Source organism: Chionomys nivalis, chromosome 19, assembly GCF_950005125.1.
Source record: "Chionomys nivalis chromosome 19, mChiNiv1.1, whole genome shotgun sequence".
Classification (NCBI taxonomy): domain Eukaryota; kingdom Metazoa; phylum Chordata; class Mammalia; order Rodentia; family Cricetidae; genus Chionomys; species Chionomys nivalis.
The window spans coordinates 14,778,852-14,805,658 of NC_080104.1; the positions used below are offsets into that span (position 1 = coordinate 14,778,852).

Below are 26,807 nucleotides of genomic sequence, written 5' to 3' on the forward strand. Positions count from 1 at the left end.
GCAACAATGCCTTGGACGAGAGCGGCCTGTGGTCTCTTCCTGATCTTGTTTTCTACCCACATAGCAGCCGTATCGGTAAGTAGGTGTCTCCTTCTATGGATATTTAGAGGCCTGGCTCTAGCCTGAGTCCCTCACTCTGTGTACGTTTATCTCCCTCCAGATTAAGCATCTTGTGAACGGACACGGTAAGAAACATTCCACATGCAATTTTCTGAGTCTTCCTCAACAAGATTAGTAACGTTTTCTTTCTATTTTGACAGACCATGATGCAGATGGTGAACAGAAGGATATTTCAGAGATCAACTTAGGTGAGCTCAGTTTCTGAAATATTGAGACCTTGAAATCCTTGAAAGCCCCCAGAGTCCCAGGGCTGCTGATGGACATCACCATGTCTATCTTTAAAGGATTTCAAGCCCAGTGATGGGATTACACTTTTGAGAGACAAGTTCATTGGTGTCTACTGGCGTCAGAAGTTTCTAGAGAATAACGATGCCTGAGAGAAAGGGGATTGTATGAGATTATGTGTCTGCTCATGTCAGTGTCTACACAGGCATGTGTGTGGAGGCCAGAAGTCAGTTTCTGTTATGGCTCATCAGGAACTGACCACCTTGCTTTTGGAGACAGGATCTCTTTGGCCTGTGTCTTGCCAAGTAAGTTAGACTGACTGGTCAGGGAGACCCAGGGATCCACATGCTTCTTCCTCTTTGGGGTCACAACCACTTCTGGGTTTTTACTTGGGTTCTAGGGCTTGAACCAGATCTTCATGCGTTCTCAGCGTTCGTTTTCCCAACTGAAAACAAACCCAGGCCCTAGGTTAGCTTTTTCTAAGACAACTAATGAGCTCTACTGGATCAAAGAATACAGAGCATGGGTTTTTCATTTATGGGGTTTTCATATTTTGTAGTTTCTAGTTTAAAATAAAAGGGAAGAGGAATGGGCAATTATTCTACTTGCTAAAAATTATAAAGAATAAGCAGATAGTTCTATTTAATGGAAGAAAGAGCCCAAGCCTGAACTGGCCAGTCATATGTACTAGTAACGAGATGACTGGTTGACCAGGCATGGAGAAATGAGTAAATGTATTTCTCTCTGGAGTGCTTGTTTAGAAATGTATTTATCGAGGAAACCCATGCTGTCATTCATGACTGAAAGGCGAGTGATCGAGGTGTCGCCTGTCTTGTTTCTGTGTTCTGCTTCTGGGGTTTCAGAGAAGCCTTTGCACCTTGACATCTTTGACTGGGACTGGTGCCAGCAGAGGGAGACCGGATCACCAACACCTTAGAGTCTGCAAAGACATTCATGTCCAGTGTCACCACCATCTTGTAGTGTTTCCTTTGCAGACGGGAAACTCCCATTAGAGAGCCCGTTCACAGTGCTGTATAGAGGTCACCTCTTCCTTAGTGTGCCCCTCCTCCACTTCCTGCTCCAGTCCAGGTGCCAGGAAATGCACATGTTTGCACACAACAGGCCCAGGGAGCAGTACGGCTCAATGAGCATGAAACACCCCTATGGAAAATCAATTCTAAATCTGTTCGTACTGACGCTGAGGTTGCAATGGCTTGGCAGTTGGTTGTTATTTAATTTTTGGTTACCATGTAACTGGGTTAGGATGGACTGGGTTGAGTACATCTGTGGAATGCATGCATACAGAAGGGGTAGAGCAGGCACAGCCTTTGTCCTGGGCAGGTGAGACCATGCCCTCTTCTATTACATGGCCCCTCGGAGGTGTCCTTTGTAAGAAACTATATGCTTTGTATAATAAGACTTCTGCTGCTACATAGGACTGCGGAGATTGTTCTCTCGATTGGTTTCCTAGTTGTAATCCAAGGGCTGTTCTCAGATTGCAGTGCAAGCCGATGATCCTGTCTGAAGATGTTTATGTTTTATAGGTAGTACTGATTGTCACATAGGTTATGAAAAGTGGAGCTATCAGGCTGGGGAAGTAACTCAGTAGGTTGGAGTTTGATCCTCAGCACCCCCATAATGGGTATTCACTCAGTATTACTATTGCTGTGAAGAGACACCATGACCACAGCGACTCTGATAAAGGAAAACATTTAACTGGGACTGGTTTACAGTTTCAGGGGTTTAGTCCATTATTGTCATGACGGGTGACATGGTGGTATGCAGGCTGACATGGTGCTGGAGAAGAAGCTGAGAGTTTTGCATCTTGATCCACAGACAATAGGAAATAAACTGTGTCTTAACCGAGTATAGCTTGAACATATGATACCTCAAAGTCCACCTCCACAGTGACACGCTTCCTACAACAAGACCATACCTACTCCAACAAGACCATACTTCCTAATAGTGCAGCTCCCTATGGGCCAAACACTCAAAAAGCATGAGTCTTTGGGGAACATGCTTATTCAAACCACCACAAGTAGGATGGCAAATGCTGTAACCCCAGAACTGGGGAGATGGAGGCAGGGAGATCTGAGTTCAAAGCCATCCTTGGCTATGCGAGCTATATGAGATTGTGTTTAAAAAACAAGAGTAGACAAAACTGTAACTCTAGTCACTTAGGGGGGAGAGTGTGGTGTATTGTCATCAATGTTGACATTTACTGATTATTGGGTATTTAATCGTATTGCTTTGATTTTCTTGGTGCTTGAAGACAGGGTTTCTATGTGTAGCCCTAGCTGCCCATGAATTTGCTTTGTAGATCAGGCTGGCCTTGAACTCACTGAGATCTACCTGCCTTTGCCGCACGAGTGCTGAGATTAAAACCCTGTTCCACCATGCCTGTCTGATTATTAGGCATTTTTGCTTGGAGCACATTTTAAAGCACTTTTATAGATAAGATCATTTAGTTCTCATAAGTCTATACATTTCAGAGTATTGTGGTTACTCTAAGTTAAGGAAACATCATGATAATAATTAATTCAAGACCAAGATTCAAACCCAGGCAGGCCTAGGTTGTGCTTTTGTTTGTTTGTTTGTTTTCTTTCTTTCTTTCTTTCGTTCTTTCTTTTTTTTTGTTTTGTTTTAAGATAGAGTTTCTCTGTGTAGCTTTGACGTCTGTCCTGGAACTTGCTCTGTAAATCAGGCTGGTCTCGAACTCATAGAGATCCGCCTGCCTCTACCTCTTGAGTGCTGGGATTAAAGTCATGCACCACTACCCCCCAGCTTAGATTGTGCATCTTTAATACTGTAAAATTAAACTAATTAACTAAGCATTATTTTAAAAGGTAAGTGATGTTCTTTAAATGCTTGGGAAGTGTTTTCCCATGATCTTTTCTTTTAACAACTGTCTTTTCAGAAGTCCTTTGAGGTCAGGATTAAGCAATTCAAGCAGTGTGTTGGGGTCCATTATGCTAAGGATCTGAAAAGCAGGGCTTGGAGATATCACCTTGAGTGGAACTGCACGTGATCCCTTGGTATCCGTCATTACAAGGGCGGAGTCACTGGTTTAGGTTCAAAGGCTGCCATCATCCCCACGGGAGGAAATCAACTCAGTGCATTTACTTAGGTGAAGGGACGGAACAAGAAGGCCTGGGATGGGACACCAGCTGTAATGCCACTTGGACAATGACCTCCGAGTTCATGGAGTCTCTAGGCTTCATTTCTTCCTTTGAAGAAGTGAAGGTTTAGAGTTCATGGTCAACATTATCACTTCTGATTAATCTTAGTTGTAAAGTTATTTTTAAAATATTATTGATTTATATGTATGGATGTTTAGACTACATGTTACAGTATGGATGTGCATGCCTGGTGTGCACAAAGGCCATAACAGCACACTGAACCCCTGGAACGGGCATTGCAGATGATAGGCAGCTGCCATGTAGGTGCTGGGTATTGAACCCAGGTCCACTGCAAGAACAACCAGTGTTCTTGACCACCATGTCATCTCTCCTGGCTCAGTTCTGAGGTTCTTGGAGAAGGACTTTCACTCCAAAATTGAAAAGAGGAGTGAACATGTAATACTTACTGGCTATTCACATGTACTCAGAGGAAAAAAAATCACAATTTCAAAAAAGAAACTACTGTACAGGATGAAAGATGTATAATAACAAAGACCAATTTTACTGTGGCATGTCTTTGATTAACGTTCTTTTCATATATCCTTTTGTTTTTAAATCCACCCCAGCGGCAGGCCTGAATCTCTTTCAAGGGGACATCCTTCTGCCGGTGAGTGCTACCAATGGTATGATACCGTGTCTCGGGAGTTGTGACCCCCTCCCTCCACCCCGGAGCCCAGCCTGTGCTCTGGGCTAGCTCCATGCTGGCCACCGTGGGAAGAAAGCAAACAGGCATATACAGTCTGTATCTATAAGGACTTCCACATAGTTGCTAGCAATAAAACATTAAAAAGCACAGAAAAATATACAATGATCAAATAGTTTATCCAATTCTCCCCAATAAAGAGAGAACAGGAAGTGCTCCAGTGTGTTTGAAGGTGTTGAGGCGGAGCTAGCAGTTACCTGACCCCTTTATTTTGTTCTGGATTCCCAAAAACTACCTCTAAGGAGTTCCCATTGCTTTTATAATGAGAAGACAAATGCCCTGAGTTAGTCCTGTGGAGTGTGTGGAGGGGGGTTAGGAAGGTAGTCTGGGCACTGGGTTTCTCAGACTTTTTGGTGTTGTTGTTTGTTCTCCATTTTTTGTATCAGCACTTAGTTTACAAAGGAGCTGTTTCCCTTATGTTTTTTTGGTTGGTTTTCCTTCCCACCCACGGCATTCCCATTCTCTCTGATCCCATCCATGTTTTCTCCCTCCATCCCCCGGTTCCCCTTTCTACTTCAAATCACCGGTATTCTATTAACCCACCCTCCCATCTTCCTTTCGGCCTTTTTTTTGTTTTCTCATGAGTCCCTTTCTAGTTTCCTAACCCCTGCTCAGACTCACTTCTACCAATACCAAGATATAAATATTAAGAACTAGAAGCCGCGACCTACCTATGGGAGAGAGCAGGCAGCGTTTTTCTTCCCACACGTGGGGAATGTGGCGCGTCAATACAGTGGAATTTTATCAGCTGCAAATGAAAATTAAGCCAGCAGGGAAAAGGATGGAACTGGACAACATTGTGTGCTCTTGTTTTTCATAGAGAACCAGAAATGCCCTGAGAGACCCGACAAGCAGATGGAAGTTCCCCATTCCGTACATCCTGGCTGACAATCTGGGTAATGGAAGTCGTTCTTAAGTGGAAACGGGTAAACTTTTCCCTCCCCTTTTCTCCTGTGCCTCGACTTCAGAGCAATATAGAGCCATGAAGGTTCTTTATCTCACGGGAAAGTCATGACGTTTCCTTACCCAGTCTGCAAGAGCATTAAAGAACAAGTCAGGGTTTGGACAGACAGGTGCCTCACAGGAGCATATGAGTTCAATTCCCAGCATCCAAGTAAAAATGTCTGGCACACTGACTCATGCTTGTAATCTCAGTGCTTGGAAAGTAGAGACAGGTAGGTCCCTGGGGGCCTGAGCTAACCTGGCCAGCCTGCTTGGTGAACTACAGAGGAGAGACCCTGCCTCAAAATAGAGTGAACTGCACCTGAGGAACATGAGCCACAATTGACTCCTACATGCTCAAACTCGTATATGGGTACCCACCTCAACACAAACATGCACACATGTGCACACACAGACACACATGCCCACACGTGTACACACACACACACACGCATGTACATGAGTATAACCAGAAGTTATAGCACATATTAAAACGTTAGTAAAATCAGGAACAACAGAAAGAACAAAATTGTGAGCTCAACCTTGACATCATAACGGTGACATTGTGCCCTTCAGTGACACAGGCTGAGCTGATTGGAGACTGAGGATGCCATTTCCGGCTTACTGAGTTCTTTGCGTTGTCAGAGCAACCTGCTTTGGAGAAATGGAAAAGCATATACTACCTATGTTCAAGTCGTATTTCCTCAACAGTATTATTTTTGACCTTTTCCTTTCTTTTAAGATAAAGATCTGTATAGCTTATGTTTTAGTCACTGATAGAAATATTAATTGGTAGCTAATGAATGACTGTTAGATGCCATGAACAGGTACTGGCTGATCCTCAAGTAACTGACCAGTAACTACCACAACAACTCCTTGCTATTCTTCATTGCTGCTCTCGACATATGTAGATTGTGTTCCAGTATTCTCCCGTCTCTGTTATCAGTGTTGTTTCTAAGACCTTTTCCAGTGAACAGACTGAAAAACATTGTTGTTCTCAGCTATTTATTGGGAAACTAAGTCATTTCCCCACATGTTTCTCTAGTGTACTTGTCAATTCAGAGTGTCCATATTTTCTGGCACATGATTAAAGAAACCACCTTAGAAGGAGTTTTTTGTTTTATGTTTTGATTTTTTTTTTCAAAGACAGGCTTTCTCTGTAGCTTTGGAGCCTGTCCTAGAACTAGATCTTGTAGACCAGGCTGGCCTCGAACTCACAGAGGTCCTCCTGCCTCTGCCTCCCAAGTGCTGGGATTAAAGGCATGCACCACCACTGCCAGGCTGGAAGGAATTCTTTTTTGTTCAATTACCATTTTTCTCTCACCTGCACCACCCCGTATGTGCCAAGCACAATGCCTTCACCTGACGGTTAACTGAGGCTGCTCTGTATCTAAGTGAAGTTTAAGACCAAGTTTTTTAACATGCATAAGATTCCTCTGAGCACTGAAAACCTAGCTTAGCTGGGAACAATTTGCCTAACCTTCATGAAGCACTGGACTGCGTCCTCAGAACCCCACAAAGCAGCATAGTGGGGAACACTCATAAACCCAGAACTTGATAGATGAAGGCATGACGATCCCAAGTTCAAGGTCAGGAAAAGTTCTTTGAATTCATCCTGTGATTCAGGCTTCTTAGATCTGTGAGGTAATATTTAAACAACCAATGTGAGAACTCTTTGGTCATTATTTCCTCAATATCCTTATGTGCTTCTCCTGTGTGCCGGAAACTACCTGCAAAGACTTTGGGCTTGTTGGTATTTTCTCCTTATCCTATTCCTAATTCTAATCCAAATAGAAACACTAACTGAGAAACAAGCATTTGAATGTGTGTGCCTATGGGAACCATTCTCATTCAAACCCCACACCCCACTGTTGTAATAAGAGCGGCAGGGCTGCGTCCCCAGCACCCAGCCGCCCACATGGCTAGTTTATGCCCCGAAATAATTACACAGAAACTGTATTCTTTTAATCACTGCCTGGCCCATTAGTTCCGGCCTCTTATTGGCTAGCTCTTACATATTGATCTAACCCATTTCTAATATTCTGTGTAGCCCCACGAGCTGGCTTACCAGGAAAGATCTTAACCTGTGTCTGTGTCTGGTGGGCGAATCATGGCGACCCCCTCACTCGGCTTCTTTCTCCCAGCATTCTGTCTGTTTACTCCACCCACCTAAGGGCTGGCCTATAAATGGGCCAAGGCAGTTTCTTTATTAAATGAAAGTAATTCCTCCATCACCCCACTTCCTGGCCCTTGTAGACTTGTAACCACATCATAAAGCAAAAGACATTTAATCCAACATTACTGCTTTTTTAAAAATATATTCTAGATAGTGATGTTTTGTCAGAGAAATAGTTTGACAGTTTTTAGGCTGATTCTTTGCTCTGACTTGATTCCTTGGTGGTGTGGAAGTTTCTTAGTTTGACATAACATCACATAGTTTTGCTTTTGATGATCTTGCTTTGGGGTTCTCAGCCAAAGTATACCACTGTCTATATAGGTGTGTTGAATTGATTCCCCTGTGCTGTCTTCTGGCAGCAATGTGGATATTCAGCTTCTCCAGCATCATTTATTGAGAGACTGTCTGTTCTCCAATGCACGTTTTGATGCAAAGGAAAATAATCCAGTGTCCAGAAATGATCCCATGAATTTTGCAGTCAACTGTTTTTAAAAAAACACTAAGGACTCACTCCCCCATCCCTTTCTCCCTCCCCTCCCCTAGACAGAATCTTACTCTGGTGCTGAGGTTGGCCTTGAACTCCACCAGTTCTCACAACTGCTGACATAATATACGTGCGCCACCCTGCCCAGCTAAGGACTTTTTCCTTAATGATGCCGCTATGGCCTTATGGTGCACACTGTGAACTCTCCAAAATGGTACTTTAGGAAATGAAAACCATGATATGATCATTTGGCAAAATGCCAAGGCTTATGTTTTTTTTTAAGTTAATGTCATAAAATGAAATGTGCAAACCCAAGGATTTCATTCCCTATGACTTGGATTAATTTTTAACTGAGCTCTCTCCTTCCAGTGAGTAGATGGTAAGGGAAAAGTGTAGATGAAGTGAAATATAATCTCAGTTCTCTGGGAGTTCATTCCTTTTCCGCCTATCCTTGCCATGGGTAGAACTGTACTGTACATGGTGCTGGCTGGTTGGTCTTCTTCCTACTGCTCTCACAGGGGAACAAAGTAACACCTCGTGTGCTTTTTTTTCTTCGAGAACCTTCACACTTCTTTAACCTGTGCTTTCCTCCATCTAAGGGGGATTTTTTGGAAAACAAAACAAAACAAAAAACCAATGTACCTTATTTAGCCCAGGTTGGCCTTGAACTCCCAATCCTTCTGCCTCCTCTTCCCAAGCGCTGAGATTAGAGGCATTAGCGTGTCTTGTTTACTTGTTTTCTTGGTGCTGAGGATGAACTCAAAGCCCTATGCATGGTAAACACTCTACCAGCTGAGCTGCATCCCCAGCCTGGGAGGATGCTATTTTAGTGTGGGGAAAGGATCCCTCTTTTCTGTCGCTTCTTTCCAAGGTACTTCACCCACGCATACAAAAGTCAGAGTGACTTGAAAGCTGTATCCGTTTCTTGCTCTTTCATGTGACTCTTCTCAGGAAAAGCTCTGGATGAAAGAAAGAAAAGAAGAAGAAAAAGGAAGATGTTGTTCTGTGGTTTAGGTTCACATGCGTGAGCTACTGCCCTGTGGTTGCATTTGCTTGATCAACTAAATTATGAGCCCGCACCATGTATGCAACTAACTCCAAATTCAGTTTCCAATGATTTGGGTTATTGCCCAAAAGAAAAAAAGTCTACATGGAACCTCTGTGTATTTCATATCTGTGGCACAGTCTTCTATAAACAATTATGTGTGTCATCCAAACTGAATAATGCCTGTCAATGTTTTACAGATCTGAATGCCAAAGGAGCCATCCTCAAGGCCTTTGAGATGTTCCGCCTCAAGTCCTGTGTAGACTTCAAGCCCTATGAAGGCGAGAGCTCGTATATCATCTTCCAGAAATTTTCTGGGTTAGTATGCAATATTAGAAAGTGGGAAAAGCATGTGTCCTTCAGTTTGTAAACTGTCACCCATCTGGTCGGAAAGCTGAAAGAAGTGATAAGAATCAGCAAAATCAGTTTTCTTAGCTTCTGAGGCATCTCTGTCGCCTCAACATTCATTCTTGTGCAAGTGGCATTTGAATTAGAATGCAAAGGTACCCAGTGCTAACACTCTCAGCAAGGGGAGTAGGCAGTGTGATCATTGCCAAGCGACTTACTATCCCTGTAACACTGAAATCGACCAACAAAACCCTTCATGTCAGTCCAAATTTCACAGCGCAAACCCAAAAGGAGGTCATTTGTGGAAAATTCTACGTTTGCTAGCGAGGACGGAAACTTAATTTATGAAAAAAGACAACAACAACAAAAGATTTTGGGAAAAAGAGGGTGAGTGACATTCCAGGTTAAACTTAGGGAGTCTGATAGGGTTCCCTAGTCCATCAGTTTCAGAGAACATTTGGGGTTCCTGGTGTTCCTTGGGGTTCCTTCAGAAGGCAGGTAGTCAGTGGGCTGGTGACTTAGTGCTGCCAGCAAGTTCCTAAAAGGAGGAAGGGTTTATTCTGGTTCGCACCATGAGGAGGAATGATGGTTTATAGCAGTGATGAAGGCATGGTGACAGGAGAGTAAGGTGGGGGACATTTCATCCTGAGTCAGGAAGTGGAAAGCAGATAGGAAGTGGAGCTGGGCTGGGAAATCCCATGGGAAGCACTTCTGCAGTAAGAGTCAGCCTCCTAATGCTGTGACCCTTTAAGGCAGTTCCTCGTGTTGTGGTAACCCCCAAACCATAAAATTATTTTGTTGCTACGTCGTATAATTTCCCTGCCATTAGGAATTGTACTGTAAATATCTGATGTACAGGATCCTTGGTATGCGACCCCTGAGAAAGGGTCGTTGACCCCACCCCTGATGGCTCACAACCCAGTGGTTGAAAGTCACTGTCCTAAAGTTTTCACGGCTTCCAAAACAGCTGGGGACAAACACGGAAGCCTAAAGGGTGCATTTCATGATCAACCACCCAGCAGAAGGCAGGGGCATTCCATGACGGAGAGATTCCCGGAATCTGCCAAGAGTTCCTTAGTCTGCTAGTCTCTTAGGGAAGTTTTGGGTTCTCCTTGCCCAGGATCCTTCAGTATGAGGTAGGCACTCTTCCCTGAGTGGTCAGACTCCATCCAGAGCTGTGAACTGCTATACTCGTTAGCTTGCTTTATCACAGCTTTTCGCAATCATGAAATTTGCCTCGGCTCCTTGTAGGGGATTTGGAAAATCCCTAGGGAGAAAATTTAAATCAGCCACAACCATCAATAAGTGACAGTATTTTAATCTAAAAGCAATGGTGTTCTTTGGAGTGCCTATGGTTTCACGAAGGGGAAGGCGAATACCAATTTTCTCTCCTTGATACCTTGTTATGGCAATAGTTTGCCTGAAGGAAATAGAGGCTTTTAAGATGGATTATCACTCTGAATTGGCATAAGAAAACACAGAGGTTGCTTGCTAAGAACATCCCACACTAAATTCTTGTCATTGAGCCGTCAGTACAGAGAAATGTTTTACTTTCTGTTCTTGAAAGTTCCTCTTTAAACATTTTGGTTTTAGTTGATCCAAGCACCCTGTACAGGGGCCATGCTTCCTACATGTATTCCTAGGCTGAGAAACTGGTCCTTAGGTACAAAGTTGTGGCTAGTTCAGAGAAGGAAGCTTTGATGCTCTGAAGGATGTAAACTAAATAGGGCTGACAGTATTGTGTTGGACATTTCCAAACAACAGAAGAGAGCGTTTTGAAGGAGTCTGTAGCCCCAGGTTTAGACATTCTAGAGTATGACTGGCTGGGTCGCTCTGGGATTCTGTCCCTGCCTTCCCAATTTAGGGATTATAGGATGCTCTCCCTCTCCTGGCTTTTTAACACACACTGGGAATTTGAGCTCTGGTCCTCATTCTTGCATAGCAAGTGCTCGACTAAGTAATTGCTCCAGTGCCCAATTAAAAAAGAATAATCAAGCCTAACTTTCTTCTTTTTGTTCTGGAATCTTATAAATTGTAACCATTTGAAATATATAAATTATATATAAATGTGTAGATTATATCTCTATGAAAACATCTTCCTCTCCTCCCTCTTTAAAGGTGCTGGTCTATGGTTGGTGATCAACACGTGGGACAGAACCTTTCTATTGGCTCGGGCTGTGACTATAAGGCCATCATTGAACATGAGCTCCTACACGCTCTGGGATTTTACCATGAGCAGTCAAGGACTGACCGGGATGATTATGTGACCATCCATTGGGATGAGATTCTTCCAGGTATGTATGACTCAGCACAGCCAAGAGACTGCTGTTGTCTTTCGGGCTTTCTGAGACCATCTGTGGGAGACCCAGACTGACTCTGTGGGCACAGGAGTTCTAGCCATTCCAGTGGAAAGAAGGGCTGCACGGAAGTAGCTGATTGAGGAGCTCTCCTCGGACTGTGCTGGTTTGCTCACGACTGGTCTCTGCATGGGAGGACGGGGTGACTCACTGTGGGGGTAAGTCTGTTTTCTTGTTCTAACGGGAAAAAGGAATTAGATTTCAGAGGATATAGGGCTGTTTTCTGCATGGCAGCTTTAGAAGGCTGAGGTGACTTTATGATGATGACCAGAGAATACACTCCAGAGGGTTTTGTGTATGTGTGCATATATCTGTGTGTTCATGTATGTATGTGTATATTTGCATGTATATGCATTTTATGCATGTATGTGTGTACATATATGTGTGTATCTCTGTGAATGTGTGTGTGTGTGAGTGTGTGTGTGCTGGCTAGTTTTTAATGCCAACTTCATACAACATAGGTTCACTTGGGAAGAAAGAATTTTAGTTGAGAATATGCCTCAATAGGACTGGCATATAGGCTAGTCTGTAGGGCATTTCCTTCATTTCCTTGATTGTGACAATTGACTGGGCTGAGCCTATTGTTAGTGCCACACCTGCGCAGATAGTCCTGGGTGTGTAAGAAATCAGGCTGAAGCCGGGCGGTGGTGGCGCACGCCTTTAATCCCAGCACTCGGGAGGCAGAGGCAGGCGGATCTCTGTGAGTTCGAGGCCAGCCTGGTCTACAAGAGCTAGTTCCAGGACAGGCTCCAAAACCACAGAGAAACCCTGTCTCGAAAAACCAAAAAAAAAAAAAAAAAAAAAAAGAAATCAGGCTGAGCAAGCCTTGGAGAGCAAGTCAGTAAGTACCCCTCCTCCATGGGTTCTGCTGCAGTTCCTGCCTCTGGATTCCTTTCGTGACTTCCTATGACAGGACTGTGATGTGGAAGTGTAAGCTGAGGTGAACCCTTCCCTCTCAGGTTGCTTTTGGTCATAATATTTTATCACATCAGTAGAAACCCAGCTAAGACAATGTATGTCTTATGTATGTATGAGTGCATGTCTGTCGATGTGTATATAAGTGCATGTACACATATGTATATTTTTATATGTGCATTGTGTATATGTGCTTTAATGTGTATGTATGCATGTATATGTGTATGCATATGTACACATATATATGTGTGTGTATGTGTAATAAGTGTGTGATAAGTGTATTGCCTGTGTGTATATATGTATATACATGCATATATGTATACATATACATGTGTATGTATATGTATACATATATGTATATGTATATACATATATACATATATGTATGTATGCATGCATGTTTTGAATGTGGGAGTTAGCTCAGTATGTGGAAAAGCATTCTTTCAGATCATAAGTAAATAGTGAAACTTCACTATGCTAGAAACAACTTCACTCAGCACACATAATGTTTTGAACAAATAATTTCCTTGCTCAGAAATTTTTATTTATACTCCACTTTATACATAGGTTCATATATGACTGTGTAGGCAATCATTTGACTTTTCAGGCTCATGAGAGCTGGCTAAGCTTTAATATTAAATTGGAATCCCAGCACAGCTCGTCTGGGGTAAAATGGGCAGTGGTCCTTACAAGACGATGGATAGTTCCCTCACGTATCTGACTTCCCTGTGTGGTTTCTCAGCCTGGGTCCCTCCAACCTATCATAGTCTAATAACTTAATGAAGGTGGAATAATGGAGAAAAAACAGGAAAGCTTTAAGTGTCACCAGCATGCGATACCTATGCTCACATGCGCGCACACACACACTCACACACACACGCACACGCACACACACACACACACACACACACACGCACACGTCAGCAAATCCTGCCATCTAAGCACTGAGGCCAAGTCATTGTCTTCGCAGAGGGTTCCGTAGGAATCTATTTCCCCAAAGATGAAATTTCAGATGATACTTTGCGTGTTTGGTTCTCAGGGTCGATAGTCCCATAACTGGGTGTGCAGGAAAAAGGGGGAATGGACTTGTAGGCTAATGTACTACATCACTGATGAGCCTTAGGGTTCTCTTAGACTCCACCTATATTTGCCTACAAGTCTGAATTTCTTACCTTCCTATACATACAGTTGGATTCGCTGAAAATTTCATTAGCAATAAAAAATGCCTGTTTGTAAGTCTTGAGGAAGATAAAACTCAACGACTTTGAAAGACAGTTTTAAAACAAACAATGTCCAATGAGCAACTCACGCTGGCCGGTGTAATCGGCAGAGTTGCTCAATGGTGGCTGAGTCACGTGGTTCAGCATACATAGAGATCTCCTATCCCTTTTTCCATCAATAAAATTCCGTATATCTAAATCACACCTGCAATCACTGAATAACTGCTCTCTAAGAGGACAGCAAACCCAATGAGCAACAAAAAAGCCAATCTGAGTTCCCAGAGTCACTTGCGCCTTTTATTGTACCTCAGTGCAGTCCCCGCAGCCTTGAGTTTAACCTGAGGCCACAGTGTTGACTATGGTGCAGTTTCTGCTTTTCTTCTCTGAATCAGAATGAGCATTTAGCCTTTTTTGCAAGGGAAAATATTCAACTTCTGAGGTCTAGCAGAGGCTGGCAAGCTATAGTCCCAAGAGATGTGTAGTTGCTTTTATAGTGTGAACAACCATGACCAAATGCATTGTGAGTGTATAATTTTTCTCTCTTCAAGGAGGATATTAAACATTTCCCAACCCTTCCTATCTGAGAAGCTGAAACAGAAAATAATTGGTCAATGACAGGACATTGATTCAGCTGTATAGTTCAGCTCGTCTTGTTGAAACCTATCTTATCTCCTTCTTACTAATCCAACCTCAATAAGTTACCTTTGATAGGAAGCTAGTTTTTTATTCCTATATTGTTTTTCCTTATATGTGTTCTTCCTAGACCAATGGGCATTCTGAACTATTCACCTTTTCCTTTGATTCTTGAATTTCTTTTTCCTAACACACACACACACACACGCACGGACACACACACACAAAACTGGTCTGTAGAAAGATGGACAGACCTGGTGATGGGTGTACTTTGTTATTAAGAAAATATATCTTAAGTATAATCCTGAATATTTTCCTTAATTCAAAAATTTCCTTCTTTTTGTTTATAATTCTTGCCTTGTACTTGCTAGTCTAAAAGAAACACATGTATACCACACTCTCATATATTGCGTGAAGTATTTGTAATGCATAATAATTAATATATAAATATGTATATTAATAGAAAATGGCTATTTTATTGTTGTTCTAACAATCTATTCATACTGTTTTTCAAAACACTGTATTATGGAGTCAATGGATTAATACTAATAATCAACAATGTTTATTCTTTTATATATTCTACTGTAAGATACATATATGTATACATTCGTATGTATTTTAACTAAAGATGCAATGTTTCCCTTCTTGAAATATCTGAGTATCTAAACAAAGAGGACAGTTTGGAGAGGATAACGTGGCTGAGTGGTACCTGAGGGTTCTCTCTCCAACAGACTATGAGCACAACTTCAACACTTACGATGACAACACCATCACAGACCTCAACACACCCTATGATTACGAGTCCGTGATGCACTATGCGCCGTTTTCATTTAACAAGAATGAAAGCATCCCGACCATCACCACCAAGATCCCCGAGTTTAACAGCGTCATTGGACAGCGCCTGGATTTCAGTGCCATTGACTTAGAGAGGCTGAATCGAATGTACAATTGCAGTGAGTACCTCTGGGCCTGAGGACTGGTTAAAGCGACTTTAAGGCCCTCAGCCTCCGTTACTTTTCTTGAATGCTCTGCACAACCTTAAGCAATCTCTCTTTAGAAAAAGATATCCTATAGAATGCTTGTGTTGTACGCACAGTTTATAAGGTACTGGGCAAATATAAGGAGCTGTTATTGCCTAGTTCCTCTGACTTCCTTTCAAAGCACAAACAATTATGGAAAAATCAAGATAGGCAATAGGTTTGAAAGTGTGCTGTGCCCTGCAAAACTCTCTTCTAGGGTTACCCTTAAAGTACTCTAAAGTTTTGAGATGGGGACATTTTCCAAGAGAGCTTTCTAAAGGTATACAGGGGCCTAGTGACTAAAGCCCATTGAGCTAGCTGCCTCATCCTTGGTCTTTACTTCATGTTGGCCTGTCTAGCGAGGAATGATCACAGGTCTTTATTCTGATTTTTCTGAGCTACATGTTTCTGTGTCTCCATTCTAAGAGTGAACCGATGACAGCAAGAACTCCATTTGGGAAAACTTTTGGGAAAATGAAAGGCCTGTGGTTTGGTTTGGTTTAAACAGTGGTGCTTTATTGGCTTAAGGCATTAACTATTTGGAATGAGATGCTTACATTTCTAACCATGTGTCAAAAATATCGTATATAGCCGCAACTCATACCCTGCTGGACCACTGTGCCTTTGAGAAGACAAACATCTGTGGAATGATCCAAGGGACCAGAGATGACGATGACTGGGTCCACGAGGACAGCAGTCGGCCTGGACAGGTGGACCACACCTTGGTGGGGCAGTGCAAAGGTTGGTGATGGTCAAAGGTCATCACCCCGAGGTGGTGAATGGTGTCTTTAGGTTATTGAGCTCATTATCAGACCTGAAAATCTGAACAAGGACAAAGATTAGTTCTCGAATCTTAATCATGAACTCAATAAAAAGTATCCAGGCTGTGGAGATGCAAAAGAACATTGTAGAAACTCCGCACCCCTGCATGCGGGCGACCTTACTTAGACTCAGTAGGCAACACAAAATAAATGACTTAAATAGAAGGAGAATGTGCTGGGAAGGAGTTTCACGGGAGTAGGCACAGGGACGTAGAGGGTACATATTATCAAAATGCATTGTATGCATATATGAAATTGCCAAGGAATACATTTTTATAATTAACAATAATATTTTGTATATCTCAAAGTAGTTGAATGAGTTTCAATGTTCTTAGCACAAGGAAAAAATAATTATTGAAGGTGAATATATGCTAATTACTTTGATTTGATAGTTGTGCTATGTATCTTTCTATATATTTGCATGAGCACATTGGATTTTATCTCACTTCTCTATTTTTATTAATTTTTTTTGTTCGTTTTACACCCCGACTGACATTTCTCCTCCTTCCTTCTCCTCCTGTTCCCTCCAGCCAAGGAATATATTTTGAAATACTTTAAATAAAAATAAAAAGAAAGCTCTGTATGTTTACCATGTCAAAACTGTTAAAAGCATGCCTCATTAATAACTTGACTTTCTAATGGGGGACAGTGTTTCCGGGTCAGTACCCACCAATGGAAACACCATGGTAACCGCATATATAATGCACAGCTTATAGTAGCCTCATAAAAGGCTAAAAGGAAACAGGTAAAAGTCATTTTGACTCAAAGTATTACTATTACTGTATTCAGCTAACATTAAAATGCCTATATGAGATACTTGCATGTTTTGTAGGAAGTCTCTACATTATTACTCTGAAATTTCAGCATTCTAGATGCTAAGCAAGGAGGATCATGAGTTCAAAACCAACCTTACCAATGTAGAGACTCTCCCCCAAAGTAAATCAATATAAATACAACAAAGAGATGCACAGAACGTTGGTGTTAGCTAGCTAGTAACTATGCCTATTGAGAAAGGATGTTTCTATTTCTATTCCTCAGAGACGTTTTAGCTTTGGGTGCCTGATAACAGTTATAGTTTGCTACTTCTCTTTGGGTAGAGGGTTCTGGGTCACAGAAGTCACAGAAGGCAGAGATGGGATGTTGGCTCCTCTCTCCACAGGTGCCGGTTACTTCATGTCCTTCAATACCAGCTCAGGGGTGACAGATGAAGTAGCCCTTCTGGAGTCGCGGATCCTTTACCCCAAGAGGAAGCAGCAGTGCCTGCAGTTTTTTTATAAGATGACAGGAAACCCCGCAGACAAACTCAGCATCTGGGTGAGAAGGGATGACGGCACGGACAACGTGCGCAAGCTGGTGAAGATACAGACCTTTCAAGGTACCTAGAACCTGCCTAAAGCACTGGCTTATGAAAACCTGGGGCCATGGTCCTCTCTATCCTGGGTCTCTCTCCTGTCATCTTTTTCATCCTTCTCTTGCCCTCTCCTTCTCCTTCCATCCTTCTTCAACTTCTTCCTCACCTTCCTCCATCTCCCTCAGACTTTTCTGAAAGCCCACCACAATCTCTGGCTTGTTTACCAGAGTGTTTTAAACATTTGAAAATTAAGGGCTTAAGGTGAGGCTTACAGATACTCTTAGAAGAGGCCATACAAATAGACAAATCCAAGAAAGGAGATGATTCAGAGGTGGAGACACAAAAGCGAAGAAATGCTAAACAGTTGGCCATAACTGGTTTTGGTCCTCTTTCAGGGAAAGAAATGACATCATCTTGAAGTCTCCTTCTTAGGACTTCCCAAGTAGGTTCCAGTTGCTTCAGCATTTACAATAGTGATAGGAACACAGGCCATTGAATTGGCCAACTCCACTGTGGCCATTTACATGCTGAGTGTGTTTCTGGAAGTCAAAATAAAAACCTTTGGCTACCAAGGTAGGCAGTGGGCTGTGAGGCCTAACTCCTTAAAGCTAAATATTAATAGTTATTGTTGTTGTTGTGAGTCTTTCGGAACAAACAAGGGAAACAAACTTTCTTTTTCCCCACCCAACAAAGAAGTCCTCAAAATAAACCCAGCAAGTAAATATCGTTTCCATTTTATTAAATAGACTGCTTTCATTAAAGGGAGAAAACTTCCTGAGATGTCTTTGGGAAGAGTGAGTGTCCAGTCACCTCTACCCACTCCATCATCAGCTGGCTGAGAACTCTGCAGTCATGGCTTTTTCTCCTTTTTGGCATCAGGGGAGAGTCAACTTTGCTGTGCCTGGCTGTAATTAATCAAAGCTACTATGGCGGAAAGATGTTGGCCATATGCTTTTTACTTTTATTTTAATAAATAAAACTTTAATGCAAAGAACTAGCATATAAAAAGCATTATACAGTGAGATCAGTCGGACCCATATAGCATTTTAAAGATGCCCTTTAAAAGTAAAGAATATTTAAAATGAAAATGTGTGGTAAATATAATGATATTGGTGGACTGGTTGATAACCATGTTCAGCTCACTCTGAAAACGTTACCCTGGAAGTGTGAAACGATTCCAAGTGGCATTTAGTTCCTTAACCTGATATGACTTCCCATAGGGAAGTAAATTTTCCCTAAAAATAAGGCATAAATGGATTTTGGAATCAGCCCATTCTTAGGTTGGTCTGTCCATGAAATTTTCTAATTGAATATGACTTGGTGTTTATGGGGTATTTGGCACAAGTTAGTTACAACCGTCTTGGTGTAGCTTGTATCTTTTTTGAAATGCCTATTTTAACCCAGATATTTTCATAAAAAAATGTGTCTATCAATATCTTATCAATATATAAGATAGGAGTCTGCAAGACTTTTATATATAAGCTTAACTACCAATGTTTACATACAAATGTATGACCACACATACACACACAGACATACACACACACACACACACACACCTACACATGTAGAACTTATGTTTATAGTGAGGCCAGGACCTTGAATAGATGACAATCTGAACTACCACGGATGAAATTCGTCTCAAACAATCATCTCAAACAATTGTATCAAATAATTGTGGTTGAATGAGGGAACGCTGTCACTTAGGTAAAATCTTAGGAATTTCATTTCAAAGTCCTCGATCACACGGCGTAGTCTCTAGTCTGCCACTACCCCACCCCACACTTCAGCCTCCTTTTCACAACCTGTATTTAAGACAAAAAATAAAATCGGAGCAGTTACTCAGTAGCAAGGAGGCAACTTCCAGTCTCTTGCCAGAATTCCCACCATCTGTAATCTGCTGGGTGCTTAGTTCACATCTATGTCCCCATTCTAGACTTTCAGTCACCCAGTGCATTTCCTGTCCATGTGTTCTAATGCAAGAGATGACAGCTACATAGATTCCCGTATTACTGGTGTGGTTCATGGACCTTCTCTGCCTCCTCAGTGTGTCTGAGCATGTGGCCAGTTCCACACAGGAGTGTCTCCATGGTCATTCTTAGAGGAACCCAAGAACCAAGAGAGATATGGATGCTCTTGGTTCAGGGAAGAGCTTAGCAATGGCTAGAAGATGCAGTAGCAGACAGAGGCCATCCCTAGGGTCTCCTCTCTACTTCATTTCCGACTGACTTTCTTTACCTGGGCTTGGCATACTGAGTCACTCTGTCTCTACCACTTCTCCGTATCATACTCTGGTTTTTCAACCCATGACCTCATATTCTAGATTGGTCCCTCTCGCCTCTTACTTCAGCTCTTTATCCAAACTTCCCGTTTCTAGTTCAGCCTCAGCAAAAGAGCAAGTAGATCCTGTCTGCTCTTAGACCCAGTCACTGGCTGCTGGTAACCCTAGATTCCCCAGGTCACCTCCATACAAGTGTTTCCAAATCTGTGAGGTAGTCTAGACCAGGAGATTTTAGCAACATGTCCCAGGCTGAGCCATAGGAAATCCATGCATTATTTGATTTTTTTACTCCTAAGATGTCTATTTTCTATGATTCAGATGAAGGCATGGGCATTTTAATGCTGCCGTAGAGGGCAACGTGCTGTGCTAACAGCAAGCTGGCTCAGGAGGAAATTGGTGCCTTTAAAAATAATGAAAAGCAAAACCGATTAAGATTTGAATATCGATTGGAAAATAAAGCCTGGTTTCGGGAAGAGGAGTAGGGAAGCAGGGGAAATCAGAACGAGCAGAAGGACATGCCTGTGAAGTTGCCGCAGTGAAGCCCACCGCTGTGGAGGCTGCCTTTAACTATCACGGTGCGTCTTTGGCAAAGATGTTTAATGTGCCTATGGTAGGATGCCCATGGTAGGAGCTGCCACGAAGAATGAATGAGGGGAGTAATATGCTAGGCTTATTAGTTGTTGACATCGACTGTCATAAACCTTTGTCCTCAGGAGAGTCTGACCACAACTGGAAAATCGCTCACGTGACACTCAGAGAAGAAAATAAATTTCGCTACCTTTTCCAGGGCACCAAAGGTGACCCTAAGAACTCATCTGGGGGTATTTTCCTGGATGATGTCACTCTGACAGAAACCCCCTGCCCGGCTGGAGTTTGGACAATACGGAACATCTCCCATCTCCTTGCAGACACAGTGCAAGGAGAGACGCGCTTGAGCCCTAGGTTCTACAGTTCTGAAGGCTACGGTATAGGGGTGACCCTGTACCCCAATGGTAGACTCACCAGTAATCCTGGCTATCTGGGACTCTCTTTCCACTTGTACAGTGGAGAGAACGATGCAATTCTGGAATGGCCAGTGGAAAATAGACAGGCCATAATGACCATATTGGACCAGGACCCCGATGTCAGGAACAGGATGTCCTTAAGCTTGATGTTTACTACCTCCAGGTCCCAAACATCTGCAGGTACGTACTTTGAGAAAACAACAATAACAACAAAAATGCCCCTTAGTGGATGGCCAGGATCCATGTTAAAGAAAACAGCATTCCCTCAGTTTCTCCTTGTGTATAGGAGTGACATAGGGATGTGAGTGTGGTGTTACAGGCTGTTGTGTGTGTGTGTGTGTGTGTGTGTGTGTGTGTGTGTGTGTATCGGTGTATATGTGGAGGACAGAGAACAATCTTCAGGCACCATTCAACTTTTTCAAAACATTTCTTCTTATTATTAGTAGTAAGTACATGTGTGTAGATGTATGTATCCATTTAAGCCCCGATGCTAGCAGAGGGTGGAGGCATCAGATCCCTGGGAATGAGAGTTACAAGAGGTTATGAGACAGACGCCTGATGGAGGTGTTGGGAAGTGAGCTTAGGTCCTCTGCAGGAGCAGTAACTGCATTCCTAACTGCCGAGCCCCCTCTCTCACATTCTTTTGACACAGGGTGTAGTCTAGAACCAGTAAAGTAGGCTAGAGCGGTGAGGCAGAGACCCCAGGGATCTGCCTGCCACCATTACCCCAGTGCTGGGGTGACAAGCAAATGCCACTGTGCTTAGGGGTTTTGTTGTTGCTGTTGTTTTAGTGTGGATTCTGGGGGTCAGACTCAGTTTCTCCGTTTGATGGTAGACTGAGTCACCTCTACAGTCCTATTATGGTTTTTCAGTGCCATTGTCCTTACTTTATCCTAATTTCCTCATATTTATCTATGCAAAGCTTATTCTGTAACAGACCCAGGGATGGAGACTCAGGCTCCAGGAACTCAAATGGCCCCCTTCAAATTGAACTCAATCTAACTGAGAAGGCAGATGATGTCTACCACAAAGTCAGGTGTCATAAGGCTTTCTATAGTATTGATGTGTTAAGTCTGAGACTGACTGGCATCAGTATATCCATGAGATAAACTAACATCAACAAAGAATAGGTTGCCTTTTTCTTTTTTCCCAAAAGAAACATAAGCCTTAGCGAAGAATCAGCAGTGGTCTCCTTGTGCCCGTTATTAAGGAAGCCACTTGGTAGAAGGCAAACAAGCTGGGCTGTGGTTCTCTGGCCTTCTCACCTCTCAATTTTGAATAAAATCCTAGGGAAAATGGAAAAAATCCCTTTATTTGTGTGTTTTTGGGGTGTGTGCATCTGTGTTTTAACAAACCCTTCATGTTCATTAAAGACAAAATTAGTATAAAAGCTAACGAAACTGTATGCCCCTCATCACTCTGCAGCTATAAATGGCTCTGTCATCTGGGACAGGCCATCCCAGGTAGGAGTCTATAATGAAGACTGTAACTGTTATAAAAGCATTGACTGGGGCTGGGGCCAGGCCATCTCCCACGAGCTGCTGAGGAGGAGACGCTTCCTTAAGGACGACACCCTCATCATCTTCGTAGACTTTGAAGGTACTTTGTTAAGCTTCCTGGGTCAACAGTTCTAGGCTCTGCGTGGCCTATTGATTCACCTTGCTTTTAAAGCAAGTCACGGAGGTGGGAATTCTTTTTGTTGTTGTTGTTGGATAAGGTTTGTTTGGTTTTTTTTTTTTAAAGGGCTGTGTTATAATAGCCACATTTTACTTGTTTGGTCAAAGATTCCTATTTTTGTATAATGTTTGCTTGACACATAAAGATCAGACATAGTCATACAGAGTATACCACGTGATACAGTGGACACATTTGTCTGTTATATGACTAACAACCCAGGGCAAGTATACCTAGCTTTCAAACACCTGTCATTTCTTTGTATTAAAAACTGTAATATTTAACTGTACCTGAAAGAAACCGAAATTCCGTCTTTCTAAAGTGTTGTCTTTGTGCTAGTTTATCGGTGAGCTGACTCAGGTTAGCCTCAATCTATGCTTCCTTCGGGAAACTCAGTCAGCAAACGTGAGGCGGAATAATTTTACAATAAAACAGCTGGCAGCGTGAGATAAGTCATTTTTCTATGTAACATCTGGCTTTGTGGAAGACAGGGGAGGCTCAGGGAACTTGCAGAGTGGGTGTCCATCACAGTCAGTTATTAATCTTGAATCCTCTCTCTGCTGTGGCCTGCTTCCTGAAGATCTCACCCACCTGAGTCAGACTGAAGTTCCAGTTCCAGCCCAAAGTGTCGTCTCCCGAGGCCTCCTTCTCCAAGGTCAGGAGCCTCCTGTCTTGAGAGAACGCTCCAGAAGAGCCATGTTGGAGAAAGCCCTGCCAAGCAGCCTGGACCAGGGACAACCCAACCGACAGAAGCGCTCAGTGAAGAATACTGGCCCCATGGAGGATCACAACTGGCCGCAGTACTTCAGAGACCCCTGTGACCCAAACCCATGCCAGAATGAAGGCATCTGCGTGAACGTGAAAGGCATGGCCAGCTGCAGGTAGGCTCCAAGGACAAGGGTGGCAAGGGGAGGATGAGGTAGCATATCTGAGTCAAACTTGCTGTTCAGAAATTCACAATGACGGGGCTGAGATGTGTCAGTTGGTAGTGTTAGCTGTGCAACCTGAGGACTTGAGTTTCGGTCTGTAGCACCCCACAAAACCAGAGCACAATGGCTCTGTTACGTCTTCTGGGACAAGTGAGACTACCATGTGACCTCTGAGGACCTCAGTGCTGGGAAGGTAGGGACAGGAGACTATATGGAGCTCACTGGCCTGACATCCCAGCTAAATTAGCCAGCTTCCGGTTCAGTGAGAGACCCTGTCTCAAAAAAGAAGGCAAAGAGAGACTGAAAAAGATAATCAGCGTCTTTCTCTGGCAACATGCACATGAACACACCATACACATGTGTTCACAGATAGACAGACAGACACACACACACACCACATAAAAGAACATTATACAAGATACTGTTTGCCTTGACTGTGGCACTAGGGCTCACAAACGACTTAAGGCTTTCTGCTCTGTGACCTCTACAGAGAATCAAGATCAAACTGAAATCTTCATGGACAGCATATGTCTTATTAGTTACCTATTAGTAGTAGCAGTAATAGTTTTTTGAATCCATCAACTCTGCTCTGTTATTATGTTTTCAGTAAGTGTAGAGAGACCGTGTGATTATCATCATATTTCTGCCTGCAGATATCATGTGTCCTCCTTAGCACTGTATGACACGTTCTGAGTTATCTTTTCTGTCCCTGAGACATGGTTCTTCTTACCGTTATCTAGTATATCAGGGAGATGAATGTACAAAAGGTAATTTGTCCCAAATTATCCAAATAATCAATACTGGAGTTGGGCCTTGCCTGTCTGTGCAATCTGTTGTGTAGGAGGGTTATTTTTCTAATATTTGCATAAAAACATAAAGAATATGTCATAAATGGATGTGTGGGGCAAGAGAGCCATCACCTGCAGCTGGCAGGATGAAAGCAGATGTAAGGGCCACACTGCATGCTATCCCCAACGCTTCTGCTTCCGTTCTTTCCTTTCAAGCTTTGACTTGGAAATGATCTTAGGCTTGGAGATACACAGCACACATACTACAAATTTCCCTGTGTCCTTAGAATGGCTTCCTGTCACATTTACAACCAGCAAAGGCCAGACACAACACCAACACAACTCCATGGACCAGACAGCAGACTTCATTCAGCTTCCAACAGCTGAATGTCCCCTTTCTGGTCCCAAACCCCACAATACATTTCGTTCCATGTCTCCTTAGTCTCTGTCAACTTGGAGCAATTCTTTTCTTTCATCACTTTGACATCTTTGAAGGGTGACACCATTACTGTGTAACATTTTCTTTACTTGTATTGACTCTGGATTTTTTTATGATTAGATTGAACTTATGCTTTAAATACCAGAGGCCAGTAGCACATTAATCTTATTATGTTCAGTGCTCCTGGGGACACATCAACAAATGTTCACTCTCCCCAGATAGGGCACCACCAGCAGATCAAAGACACAGGCCTGTACCTCTGCCTGAGGTCCTCAGATGCCACATCCCAGTAGGTCCCCCTGCTAGCCTCACTTGTCCCAGAAGAGAGGCCAGGATTGGCATGCATACTCCAAAGTATTCTTTTTCACAGTCCTGAATCTGGCCCTTTGTGGGATAAACTTGCTAAAAATCACTCAAGCTGGTGCCATTGGGTCAGAAGAAAGATGTGTCTGGTTGCTGTTATTAATATGTAAGAAGCAAATTCTCAAACTAGAGATGAATTCTTTAAAGATTTAAAAAGGGGGAGGGGGCAGATGAGGTGTCTTCTTTTTGTCATTCTGGCACTTGAGAGGCTGGTGCAAGAGGATCATGAGTTTGAAGCCAGCAGAAGCTACATGATGATTTCCAGGCTAGTCTGCGATGTCACAATACCACCCAATGGGGTATCTCAACACTCACCCAAGAACTAAGAAAATAAAACAACTCCCACGCTAATAGAAGGACTTCTAACTCATGAGCACCCCAACCTCATGAGCACCCCAACCTTATGAGCACCCCAACCTGCAGCAGAGATTCTTGGAACAAAGGCAGAATGGTCATTGTGGAAGCTAGGGCTCCTACAGAGCCCTTCCCCCAGTGATTGCTAGGTTAACATTTTCAAAAGAAAACAGTCCCCATGTTTAGCTGTTAGGCCTTTACTATGTGTCAACAGCCTTAACTGGTGTAGGATCTGTTTTTTGGCTTCAGGTGGTAAACACCAACCATGGGACTCAGAGTTATTTATCCTTCCTCGGCTTAAATAACAACAACGAGAAGGGCTGGATTAAAACCCCTACCACAAAATGCCATGGTGTGGCTAAATGAATTGATCCCTATAAAACCCATGAATAGGCCGGCAGTGGTCTGCGGCTGTTTGGTACTGTTATTGCTGTTACTGGTGGGTCGTGTTACTAGAACGCACCTGCAATCCAGGTAGTTTCCACTCTCTGTGCTCTGTTCCACAGGTGCGTCTCTGGACATGCCTTTTTCTACACGGGCGAGCGCTGCCAGGCCATGCAAGTACATGGCAGCGTGCTGGGCTTGGTCATTGGTGGCATCACTGGCTTGATCTTCGTGACCTTTTTCACCTTTACCAACACGTACCAAAAGCTGATACAGTGAGCCTATGCCTGTTGCTGACGTCCACCAGAACGCAGAAGTGTCTCTTCCACCCAGGCTTCCTTCCTGCGGTCAGTGTACTTTGGGATCTTTTTGTATCAAGCGTCTGTGAAAGGGGTCCCAACACCAAAGCCACTGGCCGCGTGTGCGGCTCTTACTCTTTCGTCTCTGCGCAGCTGTGTTAGCCTTCTATGAATTCCTGGGAAATTCTTACATCTTGAGACAGCAGCCATTATATTTTGTATAAATCTTTTGCTGACTTGACTCTCTCCCCTTTGACCACAAGCTCTAGTCAGGTCAGGGCATGTTGTCATAGGCTAGCGCGCTGGCCCTGGTGCTATAAACATACTTGGCAGGTGTATTGTGGGTGCTGAGTATGAAATGAACGAACCAACAAACGAGTGAGTAGCTGTGGCACTGTAGTCTTTTGTTTCTATTTCTAGTTCAGATCATAAAGAGATATATTTAAATTTAAATACAGCATAGATCATAAACAGATTAAATAGATCATAAATCTAAATGCAGGTGCTTTAAAGCAAATAGTTTTTACCACATAAAGTAGTCTTATTGCTCCTTTTATATCCTGTGAATTGCCTTCAAAGATCCCTCTGGTTGGCTTGGGTTTCCATGACCTGTACTTTCTTCTGCTCTGATTTTTAAAAGGCTTAACAAATCCAATAAAGATGGAGCGTGTGTACCCTGTGTCTCCATTTTGTGTGTGTATGTGTGCGTCTGCATGTGTATGTGTAGATGCCCAAAACCTCTTTTTTTTAGATT

General features: G+C 42.9%; 1 protein-coding gene across 1 annotated transcript; it reads left to right on the forward strand.

Moving 5' to 3' along the window:
* Mep1a (meprin A subunit alpha) lies at positions 1 to 26,033 on the forward strand. The gene is made up of 14 exons (XM_057751892.1): positions 1 to 75; positions 161 to 185; positions 261 to 308; positions 4,091 to 4,131; positions 5,048 to 5,123; positions 9,075 to 9,192; positions 11,341 to 11,516; positions 15,079 to 15,300; positions 15,958 to 16,107; positions 17,347 to 17,562; positions 20,533 to 21,003; positions 22,249 to 22,422; positions 23,078 to 23,378; positions 25,877 to 26,033. Exons 1-14 carry the CDS (start codon positions 7 to 9, stop codon positions 26,031 to 26,033), a joined length of 2,244 nt encoding a protein of 747 aa, XP_057607875.1. The 5' UTR covers positions 1 to 6.
* The last annotated feature ends 774 nt before the right edge of the window (positions 26,034 to 26,807 follow it).